The sequence below is a fragment of the Agelaius tricolor genome, unplaced genomic scaffold, assembly GCF_023055355.1.
Source record: "Agelaius tricolor isolate 1412-34295 unplaced genomic scaffold, bAgeTri1.0.p SCAF_14, whole genome shotgun sequence".
In the NCBI taxonomy this organism is placed as follows: Eukaryota; Metazoa; Chordata; class Aves; order Passeriformes; family Icteridae; genus Agelaius; species Agelaius tricolor.
In genome coordinates, this window is record NW_027269274.1 from 1426977 (window position 1) to 1441896 (window position 14920).

The 14920-nt window shown below is 48.2% G+C and overlaps 1 protein-coding gene across 7 annotated transcripts in view; it reads right to left on the reverse strand.

Annotated features, from left to right (window-relative positions):
* The window catches only part of ITPR1 (inositol 1,4,5-trisphosphate receptor type 1), a 162013-nt gene that overhangs the window by 79842 nt on the left and 67251 nt on the right, over positions 1-14920 (reverse strand). For 3 of the 7 annotated variants that reach the window (XM_071439295.1, XM_071439293.1, XM_071439291.1), the window contains exons 20-34: positions 14219-14470; positions 12269-12410; positions 11184-11337; positions 10155-10342; positions 8483-8621; positions 8254-8308; positions 7713-7878; positions 7442-7612; positions 6504-6569; positions 5669-5806; positions 4064-4189; positions 3495-3695; positions 1649-1900; positions 1047-1172; positions 247-375 (exon numbers count right to left, since the gene is read on the reverse strand). In XM_071439295.1, the coding sequence (XP_071295396.1) occupies positions 247-375; positions 1047-1172; positions 1649-1900; positions 3495-3695; positions 4064-4189; positions 5669-5806; positions 6504-6569; positions 7442-7612; positions 7713-7878; positions 8254-8308; positions 8483-8621; positions 10155-10342; positions 11184-11337; positions 12269-12410; positions 14219-14470 (2305 nt within the window). Of the gene's footprint in view, positions 1-246; positions 376-1046; positions 1173-1648; positions 1901-3494; positions 3696-4063; positions 4190-5668; positions 5807-6503; positions 6570-7441; positions 7613-7712; positions 7879-8249; positions 8309-8482; positions 8622-10154; positions 10343-11183; positions 11338-12268; positions 12411-14218; positions 14471-14920 lie in introns of all 7 variants that reach the window. The other 4 variants (XM_071439296.1, XM_071439297.1, XM_071439292.1 and 1 more) reach the window with 2 other exon arrangements.

Genomic DNA, 14920 nt, shown 5'->3' on the forward strand with positions numbered 1-14920 from the left:
AGCTGAATGCACTGATGAATTAGTGTGCCATTTGAGCTTTTCTAGAAGAACATTTGTACAGTGACCTACATGTTTTTCCATTTCTACAGCCAAAGGACCAGTGTGGTCACCAAGAACTGCGATGTATTTGCCCCCCAATTACAGCAGCACTGCTCCCCCGTGTTTCCTTTGCACTGTCAATGGCACTAAGTGGAATGAACACAAGTGCCCTGGCAGTGCTCTCCCTGCTCTGTGTGCATTCCCCACCTGCAGGGTGGTGCTCTGGTCAGAGAAGGGGGAGCTGAAGAAGGTGGTGACGATGCTCATGACGATCTCGGTCACGTACTTCTCCAGGATGGCGTCTGCGTGCTTCCTGTCGCTGGTGTTGTTGCAGGCCTGCAGCACAAACCACAGCAGGGTCAGGGCAGCTCACCAGAGACTGGAGTTCCTCATTTCACATTGTCCTGGTCCCAGCAATGCAGTGACACGGGGGCTCTGCATCTCCAGCCCACACCAGAGCAGAGCCAGAGCTGCTCCTGGTTTGGTGTGCTGGCCCAGAGCATGGCTGGGGGAGGGAAAAAACCACAGTGTCTTGGAGGAAGGCAAGAGCAGGATGGGGAGCACTGAGGTGTAATGCTTTCGTATGGGGAAATACTTGGAATCCCAGGCAAAAAGCCATATGGCCAAATAAACACCAAGCCTGGAAAACAATCTGTCCTGACCTGCCAAAAAACGCTGAGTGCTGCTCAGGAAGGAGCTCAGAGATGTTGCCAGAATAAGCAGGCCAGGTGGCAGGACAGAAAAGGCACTGGACAAAGGAGCAGGGTGTGGAGCTTCACTGAGCTTGGGTTTGGGCTCGGATTTTTCTTTTAAAAAGGAAAATATGGATGTGTTCCATGGAATATGACTAATGAAATCCACAGGCACAGGGAAAAGGAGGCACATATTTGCAGGAACAGAGTATTCAGGGTACTTATTGCCTTGATGCACTGGGATGTCTTATCCTTACTGCTCTGGAATAAAGAGGTTTTCAGGCTGAATTCAGTTCCTTGGGGCAGATACATTACCCGACAGATGTCAACCAGGAAGTTCTCAAACAGTTTCCACATGTGATTACTGGTGTAAATCTCTTTCATTTCTACTTCTGTGTCCACATAGCAGTGATTCAAGAAGTTGATGTATGCTATTTTGACCTAAAAGTAGAGAAAATAATTCATAAAGAATAAGAACCTGAATGGTGGTATGAATGAATATAATGCCACATTAAAAGTGCTACACAGATAATTTGGCATTCTACTTCTTCCTTTCACTTAAACACTGGTGAAATTTAATGCCATGAATAGCAAGACACCATCCAATAAAAAACCCCCAGGATTACTGCAGACAAAACGTCAGCATAATAATAATTTCCAGTTCTGCAGAACCATCTGTTCAAGGTTAGCAGCACATCCATAAACCTCTCTGCCTCAAGAACCCTATAAAATAACCAAGTACAGCATCACATTGCCACTTGCAGGGTAGGGAGGAAGTATAAAAGGATTTAACAGGACTATCCAGGCTGGCTGGAGGTGCCAACAGCAGCAGCAGGGAAGGGCTGCAGTTCCCAGCTCGCTGCCCACCTGCACCAACCCCTGCCAGGCCAGACCCAGCAGGAACAACCCTCTCTCACCTCAGGTATGCAATCCTCGTGGGTCACCACCCTGACAATGTCATCCAGAGGGAGGAGGGAGTTGCACTTGATCTCTGTGTAGACGTTTTTGCCCTCTGTGCACACAGCCAGCAGCTCCACCAGGTGGATGTGGTACATCAAGGGGCTGTTCTCATCCATCCGGTCCCTCTCCGACCTCATCATCTGCACCAGGGTCTGGAAGGAGGCTCTGTCGTTGTAGAACACCAGCACATCCTCGCCTGCATTCACCAGCTGTGGGGCAAGGAGAGCATTCCATCAGCAGAGCCAAGCCTGGGATCCCCCCACAGCATCCCCTCCTGGGGCTGTCCCACTGCTGCTGCCCAGCCCCTCAGGGACACAGGGCTCCCTCCAGGAGGACATTTCCCATCTAACTGACCCCTTCTGAACCACTGAGGAAATTCAAAGCCAGCCCTGCAAGCCAAAGCCTGGCCTGCTAGCCAGAAGCTCTGCCAAGAAGTTTGTGACTTTCCATTGTGCCTTTCCATGTCACCCCAGGTGACTTCCTAAGGCAGCTGTGGACAGCCCTGTGCTGCTGGAGGGCTGCCAGGGATGGGAGCACTGCAGGGCTCACTCCTTCCACCCGTCCCAACAAACACCAGCCATTTGCCAAGGCCAGTGACACGTCAAGTCACACACTGGAGATTTCCATCAGCTTCACATTTGACACCTGGCTGGCCATGATTCCAGAGCAGCTCAGACCTCCTGGAACTCCAGGAAGGGAAGGAGATGGAGCAAACTGAGCCCTGGTCCACTGCTGAGCACACAGCTGGAGGGATGCAGGGCTGTTCTCCCACAGGGTTTGGGAAAAACAGCAGGGTAAGATGTAGAAGAAAACCCTCAGGGCAGCTGCTGACCTTGGGAGAGGCCCTTGCTGAGCATCTCACACTAAACTAAGTGTTGAGAAGCTCATGGAGCTGGTTTTGAGCTGAACAACAAAATATGAAATATTTTCCATCTTCCCATCAGGACTGATGCTCAAAAGCCAGACTGGACAAATCTGATCCTGGGGCTCCCCCTGCTGAGGAGGCCAAAACACTCCATCAGATGTGCAGATCTGCCAAACAGATCCCATCCAACATCCCCCTTAAAGGCATTCATTCACCCTTCTCTGACCTCTCCCTTTCATCCTTGCTCCCCAGTTTCCAGTTACCCACACACCTAAGGCTGAGCCTCATCTGCTCCCCCTTCACACTCGAAAGCTGAGTAAGCACATCTTGCTAAGACAATCTGCAAGGGCTTGGGGAGAGACAGTACAAAGGGGGATGGCTTCAAATTGAGAGCAGGTTTAGATGGCAAAAAAATATGGGTGGTGAGGGCTTGGCACAGTTGCCCAGAGAAGCTGGGGCTGCCCCATTCCTGGAAGTGCCCAAGGCCAGACTGGATGGGGCTTGGAGCACCCTGGGATAGTGGAAGGTGATTCTATGATGGTTCTAAAATTTCATAAAAAACTCTCATCAAAATGCTATCATGGTGAAATTCTCCTTCTGCTTTAGTGATCTTGAAATTAAACTACTTCTCTTCAAGCCAATTTTGCTAGACAAAGGCACCCTTGCTTGATAACCCCACCTACACTGCTGCTGGGTACAGGCCTGGGAAGTAACTCGTGCCATTAACAACCAACCCCTCATTACACCTGTGAGTCAGGAGCTCAGAGAGCTTTTGGTCACAAAAAGCCTGAGCTTCCTGGGAGCTGTAATGCTCTTTTTGCATGGTGAGAGCTGTCAGCTTCTTGGCAGTCCCCGAAGCGAGAGGATCAATTTGTCATGTTCACCAACTGCTATGTGCAAACTTCTGTTCAGACCCTGCAAATCTCTGCAGCTCTCACCTCAGCCATTACCATATCTTGGCATTTCTTAATGAATTTCCCCTCTGCCTTGACGATGGTCTGCAGGAACTTGATGTACTGAACGTTCCTGCCGTGCGTCTCGATGCAGTGGACGAAGTGCTGAACCACGCGCTCGTTGATCTCACTGCAGAGCTGGAAGTTGTTCATGAAAATGTGCTGCATTGTCACTGCTTCCAGGATCTGATGGAGGGGATGAAAGAGCAAAACGTCAGAAAATCAACGACCCAACACATCCCCACCGGGGTTAGGGTAAAGCCAACACTCCTGCAAGCACAGGGCTGAAGGGAATTTTGCTGAGGGCCTCAGCTTTCAACACCACTGCTCCTATCTCAGCCTGTTTTTCACTCCACTTCAGCCTCTTGAACTTTCTACACTGAAACTGCCCTAAACAAACATCTTGCCAACTTTTGAGGCTTTAGAATGAAAACAAAATGTGACCTCTTCAACCAGTCTTCCAACAGAACAGCCCCAGAGGTATCACCAAGGACAGTGCAGTCCCTTCTCCTGCTAGAACAAAAAAATAAATCACAGCCTGAGGTTATTCTTACCCCTGGGTTAAGGAACAGGTTTATGTGCTTGTGCAGCAAGGCCTGGTTCTGTTGGTTCCCAGCACAGAAGTTCTGCAGGAACTCGTGTGCAAGCTTCATTATCTCCTGCATCCTCGTGTCTTCAGCCTGGGATTGCATGACAAAGAAGAGGGGGTTAAAAAGAATCCAAAGGTTCACCTTGAGGTGAGCACAGGATGAACCACAGCTCCAGCAAGGGAACTGTCACGTCTCTCACACCCCGAAGGAAAACAAACCTCCACCCAGTTCACAGACGCTTGGGATGAGCTAGGCCAGCTCCACGCTTCCAAAGAGCGTCAAAAATAAAGCCCATAATAGAAATTACAGTAGGTTATTCTCTAAAAGTGCCTATTCCACAGCCAGGCCTGCCAGCAACGTGCTTTAGTCACTTCTACTCCTCTGAACGTCCCAGCCCCTTGGCCAAAGCACACATCATCACCTCGGGGCTGCCCAGGAGAGCTGCCACGTCCCACAGCCCTTCCGCAGCCACGCACGGGCAAGCTCATGGCAAAGCAGCCATGGAAAGTTGCTTTTGCACCAGCTCAGCCCAATTTATCTTTACTGGAACCTCCTTGCAGCCTTCCAAGCACTGCTGAGGAACCAGTGCCCTTCCTCTGACGTCAGCGTGGATTCCCAGCCCACCGACGGCAGGAGCCGCGCTTTGGAAAATTACTGCCTGTTTTTATTTTTAAGGAATTTCGTATCTTTCCAAGGATGAAACCCCTTCCACACTGCCTGTCTGATGCACATTCACATGTATGGGACAGAAAGGTGATGAGAAGGCGTTGAAAGGTGTTTTTGCTGCTGCTTTTTTAGCAAAACATGACGCAAGAAACCACGAGAATTAACATTAATCAAAGCTACGTGTGTAGAATTACTGGTTCTCAGAAACCTGATGAGTTTGAAAGAGAGGACAGCAGAGTGACCAGGAAGATGTGCAGAGGTGCCTCACCTCAGTACTGATAAATACCTGTCAGCTGTGATGGATGAGCAGCCAACGTGATGACCTTGGGGTGTGCTGTGTCAGCACAGCCTGGTGCTCTGCAGGCTCACAGGCACAACCCAGCCCCAGTGGGCTCCAGCCTGCACTGCTGTTTGCCCTGATAAGGCTAATTAGGAGCAGCAGACCTCACCTGGAGAGCCAGTGGGTATTTATTCACCTCTAAGGGGGAGTTTAGGACTCTACAGCTGGGGGAGGGTCTGTATGCACTGCTCATAAACCCCTGGGGCACCAGGCACCCTCCCTTCCCTCCTTGTCCCCAGGATGGTGCTCACACAGCTGCCTCACAACGAGGGTCTTGCTCCCATCAACACAGCTTAACCTCAAGGCAGCACCTGGCTCACATGAAAAGCTCAGAGCTGAGCCTTAATGCTGCAGTATGATTTGTGAATATTTCTTCAGGCAATCTGCATATCCACAGGCTTCAAATAAACAGAGCTTGTCTGAGCTCCTTATTTCTGAGAGTGGGTATTCTATGGACTATGAGGCTACATAAACCAGCCTCTGTGCATCCAATCCACAGGGAGGAGGTTCAGGAAGATTCAGAGGAGGTATCAAAAGCCTGTCAGCATGACACAAAGCCCCACCTTCTCGTAAGGGATCTGCAGCAGCTCCAGCACCACGGCGTGAGCTCCCATGTTCCTCAGGAGTCGCTGCTGCTGCTTCCTGCTCTTCCTCACCGAGGCCCCCTCCTGCACGCAGAGCTTGCTGAGCCGCAGCAGGATCTGCAGGAGACACTGGCCTTAGAGCCCAACTCTGGCTTTCCTTCCAGAGAACGCCAGGTCCCAGAGAGCAGCACCAGGGACCAACTCATCTGCAGGAGCAGAGCGGCTCCAGGCAGCCCCTCGTGGCCCAGGCTCCATCCCTGGGCTGCTGGACTTGGATGATCCTTGTGGGTCCCTTCCACCTCAGGACACTCTACAGTTCTGAGATTCTATGCTCCTGCAGAACTCAGCCATGTCAAGTGAACACAACATCAAGCTCCACAGCAGAGCCACAGACACACCTTCAGCTCACACCACACCAGCAGCACAGCACGTTTTTCATCTGGTACTTTCTACATTAAATTTCAACAGCACAGTGGCTTTGAGTGCAAGGTACTCAGGACAGGGAGAATTAAATGGCTTCTCCCCTTGCTTACTGTCTTTGTAGTCCTTAACAGTAAAAATATTGTGTTATTACCACTGAAACAGCAGCAAACGTCACGTTTCTCACTAATCCATTCTTAAGGAAAGAACACACACGTCGTGCTTATTCTATCCTGGCTTCTCATTCAAGTTGGGATTTGTTATTACTCAGCAAATAGTTTCCACAATGGCAGAGTGACTCAGACTTTCCTGGGTGCCTCCCTCTGACTGCAGCTCTCCAGAGCTCTGTTACTCATTTACACTTCCAGTGAACTATCAAGAAGCAAAGTTTTACCTCTTTTACTACCCGGTAGTTGTAGCTGCTAGTACTTTCAGGCTTTTGAGACTTGCTGTGACCTTCCTGAGGATAAAATCAGACAATTTATTAGTAGCTTATACTACTGTCTACATGAAGGCTAAAATTACCGTTCTAGGATAGCGCCCGCTCTCCTCCTGGGAAGGACTGTCATCCTCCAGCTCTGACAGCCTCAGAAAAACACATACAATTATCCTGTCAAGTCACATTGACCTCTAGGACACAAAACAAGGTGAGGGAGGGATGATTTCAGAGGCAGCAACCTCCCGTCCTTTGCCTGTCACATTCTGTCTCTAATCAAGTCTCCCCTCAGAAAAAAAACCCCTTCCTTTCTCTCCCTATTGTTATTAAACTGTCACTGCACAAATACCAAGAGATTCCTCACAGCAATGTGTACAAGAAAAGCAACAAGTGGATTACTTGTATTTACTTCCAGCAATACATGTTCCTAAACCAGGGACTGCTTCTTGCATCCCCTCAGCCAGTCTTTCCTGATTGCAAATTACATGGAAACAAGATACTAAAAGAGCTCTAAGCCAGATGTGCATGTGGGGAAAATCCTCTGTTATCAGGTAGAGATAAAGCACAGTTCTCTGCTGTCACCTGAGCAGCTCACAGCTCTGCCCTTACCTTACTTGCGGTACTTTTGATTGCACAAATCCCATGCCACTGGTCAGTGCTGAAAGGGGAGCCAGAGCAAACCCAAACCAGCCCTGTCAGACCCTAAAGGTGACACCTCAGGGCTGCTACTGGGCATCACCTGGCTCAAGTTCTGCTCTCATTCCTGCCTCAACCTGAAAGCAGTAGAGAGAACCTCGCCTAGGCAGTGTGCTGGGAAGAAGGGCCTTGTCACAGTTCTGACAGCAGCTACACCCTCCAAATACCCACCCAAATTCACACAAACACAACCCAATTACCTCTTTCTTCTTGTGCTCGTTTTCACCTGGCACACTGTCCATGGCCTCATCAGGACCTTGGCCTTTGTACACCCAGAGCTCAGATTTCTCCACTATTGACCTCAGCTGGTCCAAATCTTGTTTGATCTGCTTGTAGTTGTCAACATCTTGGCTGGTAACGAGCAGTTGAACCTTACAGGGAGGCAAAGCCATGAGTTGCACAAAAAGGGCTGGGTTCAGCTGCCATAAATACATTCAGATGAGGAATAACTCTCTCCAGACACACAGGTACCTGCTTGAAAGCCTGAAGGACTTCTTGTCTCTGGCTGAAATGCCTGAAGAGCAGCTGCAGTGCACCAGACACCAGGGGAGGGTAATCGTGCATCGTTAAATGCAGCAGGACCCGGAGGAAAGTCCTGCCCCCGTGATCATCCAAATCCAGAGGGGTGTTCTCCTCACTGGAAACACAGCAGGAGTTAACCAGCACATTAGACTGAGGGTCCCAGCAGGTTCTAAATTCTCTTAGCAGTGGCAGAAAACCTTTTTTTCTTACTTTTAAATAAGGGGGGAAATTGTACTGAGACTCTATTGCAGCATCGAGCTGAGATGCACTAACCCTGCACCTTGGCTTTCACCCACAGCACAGAGCCCTCCCCTGATGATCCTTCTGGCTGAAGAACCCCTGTTCCTTATCTCTGGATCCAGATGGACCCTACTCTGAGCTGCATCAAGGCCATTTTAGGACAATGAAGCTGTTTTCCCAGTGCCCACTCCTTGGGAGCCCTCCAGCCTGGGGACTTCCCCTCGATTAGCATCTGTGAAGAGATACTTTCCTTCCACCAAAAATCCCCTCAGCTTGTTCTTCAATGTGTTCAAAGTCCAGGGCTCCTGAAAAAATAAACAAGACAAATACATGAGATCAGAGTGACAGCAAAGATGTCTTTCCAGCTTAAAAACATTTCAAATGGCAAGTGGGACCTGAAACAATCATCCCATCAGCACCTTGAAGATTCCAGAGTCTTCCCTAAGCCACACAACCTCATTCCTTGCCAAATAACCCACCTGGTACATTAGCTGGCATTTCCTGACTACTGCTTCCAGTGGGGGATTCAGACATCTGGGCATTGCTTTCATCAAATTCATGTTTAAATATACAAAGCAGGCAGGAGATCCTGTAGTCCAACCGCACGTTCAGAATAAACTGATGACACAGAAGTAGGAGAAATGTTGAAATAATCTGTGTATTTCCACCACATCTACAATTCACACAAAGACATCAACTGAGCAGGGATGTGGATTTAATCTGGCAAAGTTACCCAGGGTGGTGAGGCCCTGGCCCAGGGTGCCCAGAGCAGCTGTGGCTGCCCCTGGATCCCTGAAGTGTCCAAGGCCAGGATGGACAGAGCTTGGAGCACCCTGGAAGGTGTCCCTGCCCATGGCAAGGAGTGGAACTGGATGAGCTTCAAGGTCTCTTTCAACACAAACCATTCTGGGATTCCATCTTTCCATGATATGTAAATATCACCTTCAAAACCCCCAGAACTCAGTAATATTTTCCAGGGATTTCAACGAGCATGATACACACACATAATAAATACTGATGAGTAAAACATTTTGGCAGGGTTCTGGTGCCTCATTCCTGTGTGATGCTGGCATCCTCACCCCATCCCTCAGGAAAGGAAAGCAGCACTTCCATCTCCATCCTGAACACACGCTGCTGCTCGCCCGGGGCTCTGGGACACAGGAGCAGGACATGAGCTGCCAGGAGCCAGGCTGTGCCATACAAGTCACCACTTCAGCTGGGCTGGACCAGCTGGTGCCACAGAAACCTCCAGCCTAGCAGAGACCACCTTCTCCACGGTCTTCCCCTTGAGGAAGGAGCTACAAAGCCAAGAACACTCAGAGTTCTTGCAGCTTTCAGGGAAAATGCTTAATGCCAGCTTGAATGGCCCCTGGTAGCAGGGAACACTGGCACACTGAAATAGCCCCCTGCACATGCCAGGCCACGAGAGAAGCTCTGCCTTGAGCTGAAATTAGCAATGGTGCAGGGAAGGAATGGAGCCTCCCCTGTGCTGCACCTGCTGCTGAGCGAAGGGCAGAGCCTCCCACGGGGCACGGGCAAGGAACAGCAGGGCTCTCCTGCTGCTCTGCTGCCTTCACCCACCAGGCTCTGGCAGCATGCTGACCCCCAGGCCTGGCTGATGAAACTTCTGAGCACAGAAAGCACTCCCACACCCAGAGAGGGAAGATGCATCTCAGCTCAATAATTCTGAGTCAATAACGAGGAAAAATGCGTGCATCCTAAAGACGTTGGGGTGAGCTAGTGAGAAAGGCAGAGATGGAAGAGAGAGAGGCTGGCTGTGCATGCTGAAAACACATGGCAGGCTGAGGGCTGTGCCAAGAGGAGTCTCCAGATCTCCCCATTCCTCAGGGCACTTCTGATGGCCCTGCAGACCCAGAGAAATTGGGAAGACAACAGGGTGGAAAATGACAGCTCTGCCTCAAGTCAGATACTCACAAAGCACTGCTAAATACACAAATGTCTACTGCAAACTCTTTTCTAATAAATTCTTTCAATAATGGCACAATATTGTCATAAACAAGTTAGGAGCCCTGTGCCTGACAAGGTCACCCCTGCAATACTTTCCCAGTCTGAGAGCCAGAAGTACATTAAGAGGCAGCAGAACACAATTAATGCTGGAGGACAGCACGAGGAGCTGCATCCATGTGGTACCTGGAGTATCTCGATGATCTTGAGCTTGGTGTCCATGACCAGGATGTCCTCCTTCTCTGGCTCACTCTGCTTGACATTGCCCTCAGGGGCAGCTGCCAGGGGAGTCATGGGCAGGAACCCCCCGCCCCTGAGCACCACCTGGGTCATCAGCTCCCCCACGCCGTGGATGGACCTCATCACATTGCTCCCTTCAGAGAGGAAACACAAGGGTTAGTGTGCTGGGATGGGGCTGCACTGACAGGGCAAGGACCAGCCACAGCCTGCAATGGGAAACTGTCCCAACATGACACATCCACACCCTGGGGACAGGGGAAGCCAAGAGAAGCACTGCAGTGCTTGGAGAAGCCTCCTGCCCTTTCCCATCACAGGCAATATTCAGCTTTACAACCAAGCCATGGACAGAAAGGATTTCCAAGCACAGCACCACTGGCCAGGGAGGGAGGGGATTGTCCTGCTCTCCTCTGCACTGGGGCAGCCTCACCTCCAGCCCTGGAGGCAGTTTTGGGGGCCAAAATGTAAGATCCAAAGACATTAGAGAGCACCCAAAGGAGGCTACAAAGATGGGGAATGGACTAGACAAGTGATATAAGGAGCAGTGAGATTTCTTGGTCTGTTCAGATGGGGCAGAGCACACTGAGGTCAGACCTCACTGGGTCCCCTCCCAAGGGGCAGCTCCCAGCTCTGCTCCCTGGGACAGGGACAGCACCCAGAGAACAGCTGGAGCTGGGCCAGGGCAGGTCAGGCTGGATTTTGGGGAAGGTTCTTCCCCCAGAGGGTGCTGGCACTGCCCAGGCTACCCAGGAATGGGCACAGCAGCCCCAGAGCTCCAGGAGCCTTTGGACAGCACTGCCAGGGATGCCAGGGTGGGATTGCTGGGGTGTCTGTAGGGCCAGGAGCTGGGCTGGGTGAGCCTGGTGGGTCCCTTCCAGCTCAGGATGTTGTGTGACTTCATTGTTCCACCCCACAGTGACATTTTGAGATGAACTAGAGCCACCCAAGAACTTTCTGTCCTACACTTTCCAGCCTTACCTTTACTTTCCTCGCCTTTTGCCATCTTGGTAATAGGGAAGATGGTAGTGATGTGCACACAGTCTAATATAGCAAGGAGGATTTTGGTTAGTCTGAGGAGGTCACAGAAGTTGTAGAAACCAAAATATATCAGATTTCTGGCTAAGTTAACAACCTACCAAAATAACAATAAAAAGCCTGATTAATACTAAACATTTTGCTATCACAGTCAAGTTGTCTTAACACAGTGACAAGATTAAGAACCTGGCTGAGGGTCACACTTTATCACAATATCTGGGAATTCTGCAAGACTGTCCAGCTCTACATCACAGCAGAAAGTTTCCTATTTGCCTACAAATACTGCAATGCTTGCAGTTCATGTCTGTATCTGCAACTGATATTCTATAGCTCAGACTGTACTTGTCTCATTACAAAACAGGGCAAGACTAGAGGGAAGGTACAGATAATTTTTATCATTGTCTTACAAAAAAGATATCACACCCATAAAGCTGAGCTTGGTAACTTCCAAGCTATAAAATTCCCCCACAAGTCCACCCCATAAGGACCCACATAAAAATACCACATACAGGGCAAATAGTTAATGCAGCCCCATTATTAGAAGTGTATGACATCAACTCTATTTTTTTTATAGGATATCAGAGCTTTTCTTAAATCAATGGTTATTTGTTGCATGGATTTGCAACAATTTATTTGATTAGACTATTTTAACAGGTCAGTAAGGCACAGGACACTTTTTCTCTTGGTGAACATCAGCTCTGGAGACTCTCTGTGTGTGTGCAAACAGTGTTGAATTTTGGAGATATTTATTCAGAGTAAAGCCTGGCTTTGCAGTAACACTGAGAGCCCAGAGAGAAAACAAGGCTGCTGCAAACATCAGACAAACTGATGTGCATTAATTGTATTTCAAGAACCATAATTGCAAACTCACAAATTTTAGTGGGATTACTTGCACAAGGAGAAAGGAGCCAGCTGAGGCTCAGCACTCACTAATTACACCCACTAATTACTTGCCAAACTACCTGGTGCTGAAAAAATAACCAACATTCCACAAAAAAAATAGGATAAAATCAGAACTGGATAACTACCTCAAAAGTGAGCTTATTTTTCTCTTTATCAGAGAAAGGGAACCTCTGACACACCACATCTCTTAAATATTCCTCTACAAATTCCATTGTTTGTGCAAATCTCTCCTTAATTTCATCTTTGGAAGTTCCACTGCTATCATAGCTGAAGAGGGGAAAAAAAAGAACAAAAAAAAGAAAACAAAACAAAACTTAGCATGCAAATACACAGGGCTCTTTTCCCCCCAGAACAATTTTTCATTGGTTTGTCAAAATCTAAGAAAAGCTAAAGGCTGGTAAATAATTTATCCAAATGAGGGAGTCAGGACACTGACACCAGAATTTCCTGGCTTTTGTTGGTTTATCCCATATGCTCATTAGGTACTATTTTAAAACATCTGAGGAAAATAATAATAAAAAAAAAGATAATTTGGTCCCAAAAAACACAAAAAGCAACCTCATTATTTGAGTGGAAACAATGACAAGTGATGTGTAGCACTGAGGAGAACGAGTGGCCAAGAGAGCCTGAGTGGGGATGGTATTTTTCCTCCAAATAAAACCAATATATATGCAAAGCAGATATTAATTTTTAATATAAATTCTAGGGTTTTTTCTCAGTATGTGCAGAATGACTTTGAGAAGGACAATCCCACCACTTCCCACAAAATACTTTTGCTTCCTATTTGATCACTTATTACTGGTGAGCTCCTGCCAGAGCTAAAACCATTTGGTTTTATATTTTGGCCTTGAAATTTGATTTATTTTCTACTGCATCTCTCTCAGCAGAGAAAACCAGGCTGGCAAGGGAGGAAATACAAGAAACCACTGAACACCAGTATTAACATTGACAAAATTTAAATTCCTAAGACATCACTTCAATTTTAGGTGTTCATTTTCTCCAACTGAAAAAAATGAGCTCTGAACAGCTGAGTACTATTAATTTGGAATTGTTAATTATAGAGTTAATACAAGTGGTCAAGAAACCATGTGTCTGCTCCAGCTGTGGCTTTGTGTAGGTTTTGAGCTCTGTGCCAGAGGATTTTCCACTGGAAGTTCAGGAATGTGTCCTTGTTTGAGCATCTTCCCCCTGTTTCTGCTGGTGGTGAGCTCCCGTAAGGACAATCTGTGCTGAGGGGACCACACTCAGAGGAAATGGCCCCAGACTGGGGAGGTTTAGAGAGATTTTAGTGAAAATGTCTTCACTGGAACCGTGGTCAAGCCCTGGAACAGGGGCCCAGGGCAGCGGTGGAAGCACCATCCCTGAAGTGTCCCAAAGATGTGTGGATGTGGCACTTAGGGACACAGCTCAGTGCTGGACTTGAGCTTGAAGGGCTTTCCCAAGCTTAACAATTCTGTGGTTCTCCAACCAAATGAGGCAGGAGGAGAGAGATGCAGGTCACTCCATGGTCACATTGCCCAGACACGCTGTGACCACTGAGCTCACCCCACACACAGGGAGCTTATTTCATTCTCAGCAACACCTTACAGTGTGTTTGATTTATTTACAAACAGCAACTGTATAAACAAAGCATGACTTCAGGCCTGGTGCTGCCTTAAAACCCCACAGCTGTTGCATAAGGGTAAAACCTTGTAAAGTCACGGCTCAGGCCTGGTGCTTGGGCTAAGTACAGCTGATGGCTGGGCTGACAAGGATCTGTGAGAATCAATCCTGCCCAGAATCAATCCAGCAATCATCCCTGTCCCAGGGGAACCAGCCTGCACCTGGGAGAGGAGGGACTGGTACCCGCGGGAGGCATCTTCTACCCAGGAGACAAGAACACAAATGCCTTTAGAAAATGAAGTGTTTGGCAAGCTCTAGCAACTACTAACCAATGAACTGAGTACCAACCAATCAGAATGAAGCAGGATACTTTCAGAAAGCCATACAAACACGAGCAGCCAAGAAGAAAGCTGGGTGCAAAGGCCCCGTGTCCACGCCCGCCGTGCCCCGAGCAGCGGCAGCCCCGCACTCACTCGTCGATGGCGATCTCGGAGGGGATCTCAGACCAGAGGCGGGCGTACTTGACGGGGGTCACCTGCTCCTGGGGGTCCCTGTCCACGTGCATGTGCAGCATCAGGCGGCAGAAGGAGGCGCGCAGGTCGTAGGGCAGGTTCTCGTCAGCCATGCAGCGCAAGATCAGGTCCACGTCCAGCTGCCCCGAGATCTCGTTGATGGCCAGGTACTGCCGGTCCAGGCACATGCGGGCAAAGAGGTTCAGCTGGTATCTGCAGGGGAAAGGGGAAATATATATAGTGTATATATAAAGCAAAGAGGTTCAGCTGGTATCTGCAGGGGGAAGGGGAAAAGGAAATTCCATGTGTTAATTTAGATGGGCTTGAGGATTATGGTTTAATTTGCTGTGTAAAGTGTGTGTGTATATATGTATATATATATACATATACACATATATGTATATACATATACACATACACTTTACACAAAGTATATATATAAAAATACACATTTGATATAAATATATATACAATCTACTTTAACCATTAGAAACATTTTATAGATAGAAACCATTATATATATACATAGAAACCATTATATATATATAGAAACCATTATATATATATACAATCTACTTTAACCATTAGAAACTAAGCATATAAAATATATATAAATAAGCATATAAAATATATATAAATAAGCATATAAAATAAATATAAAAA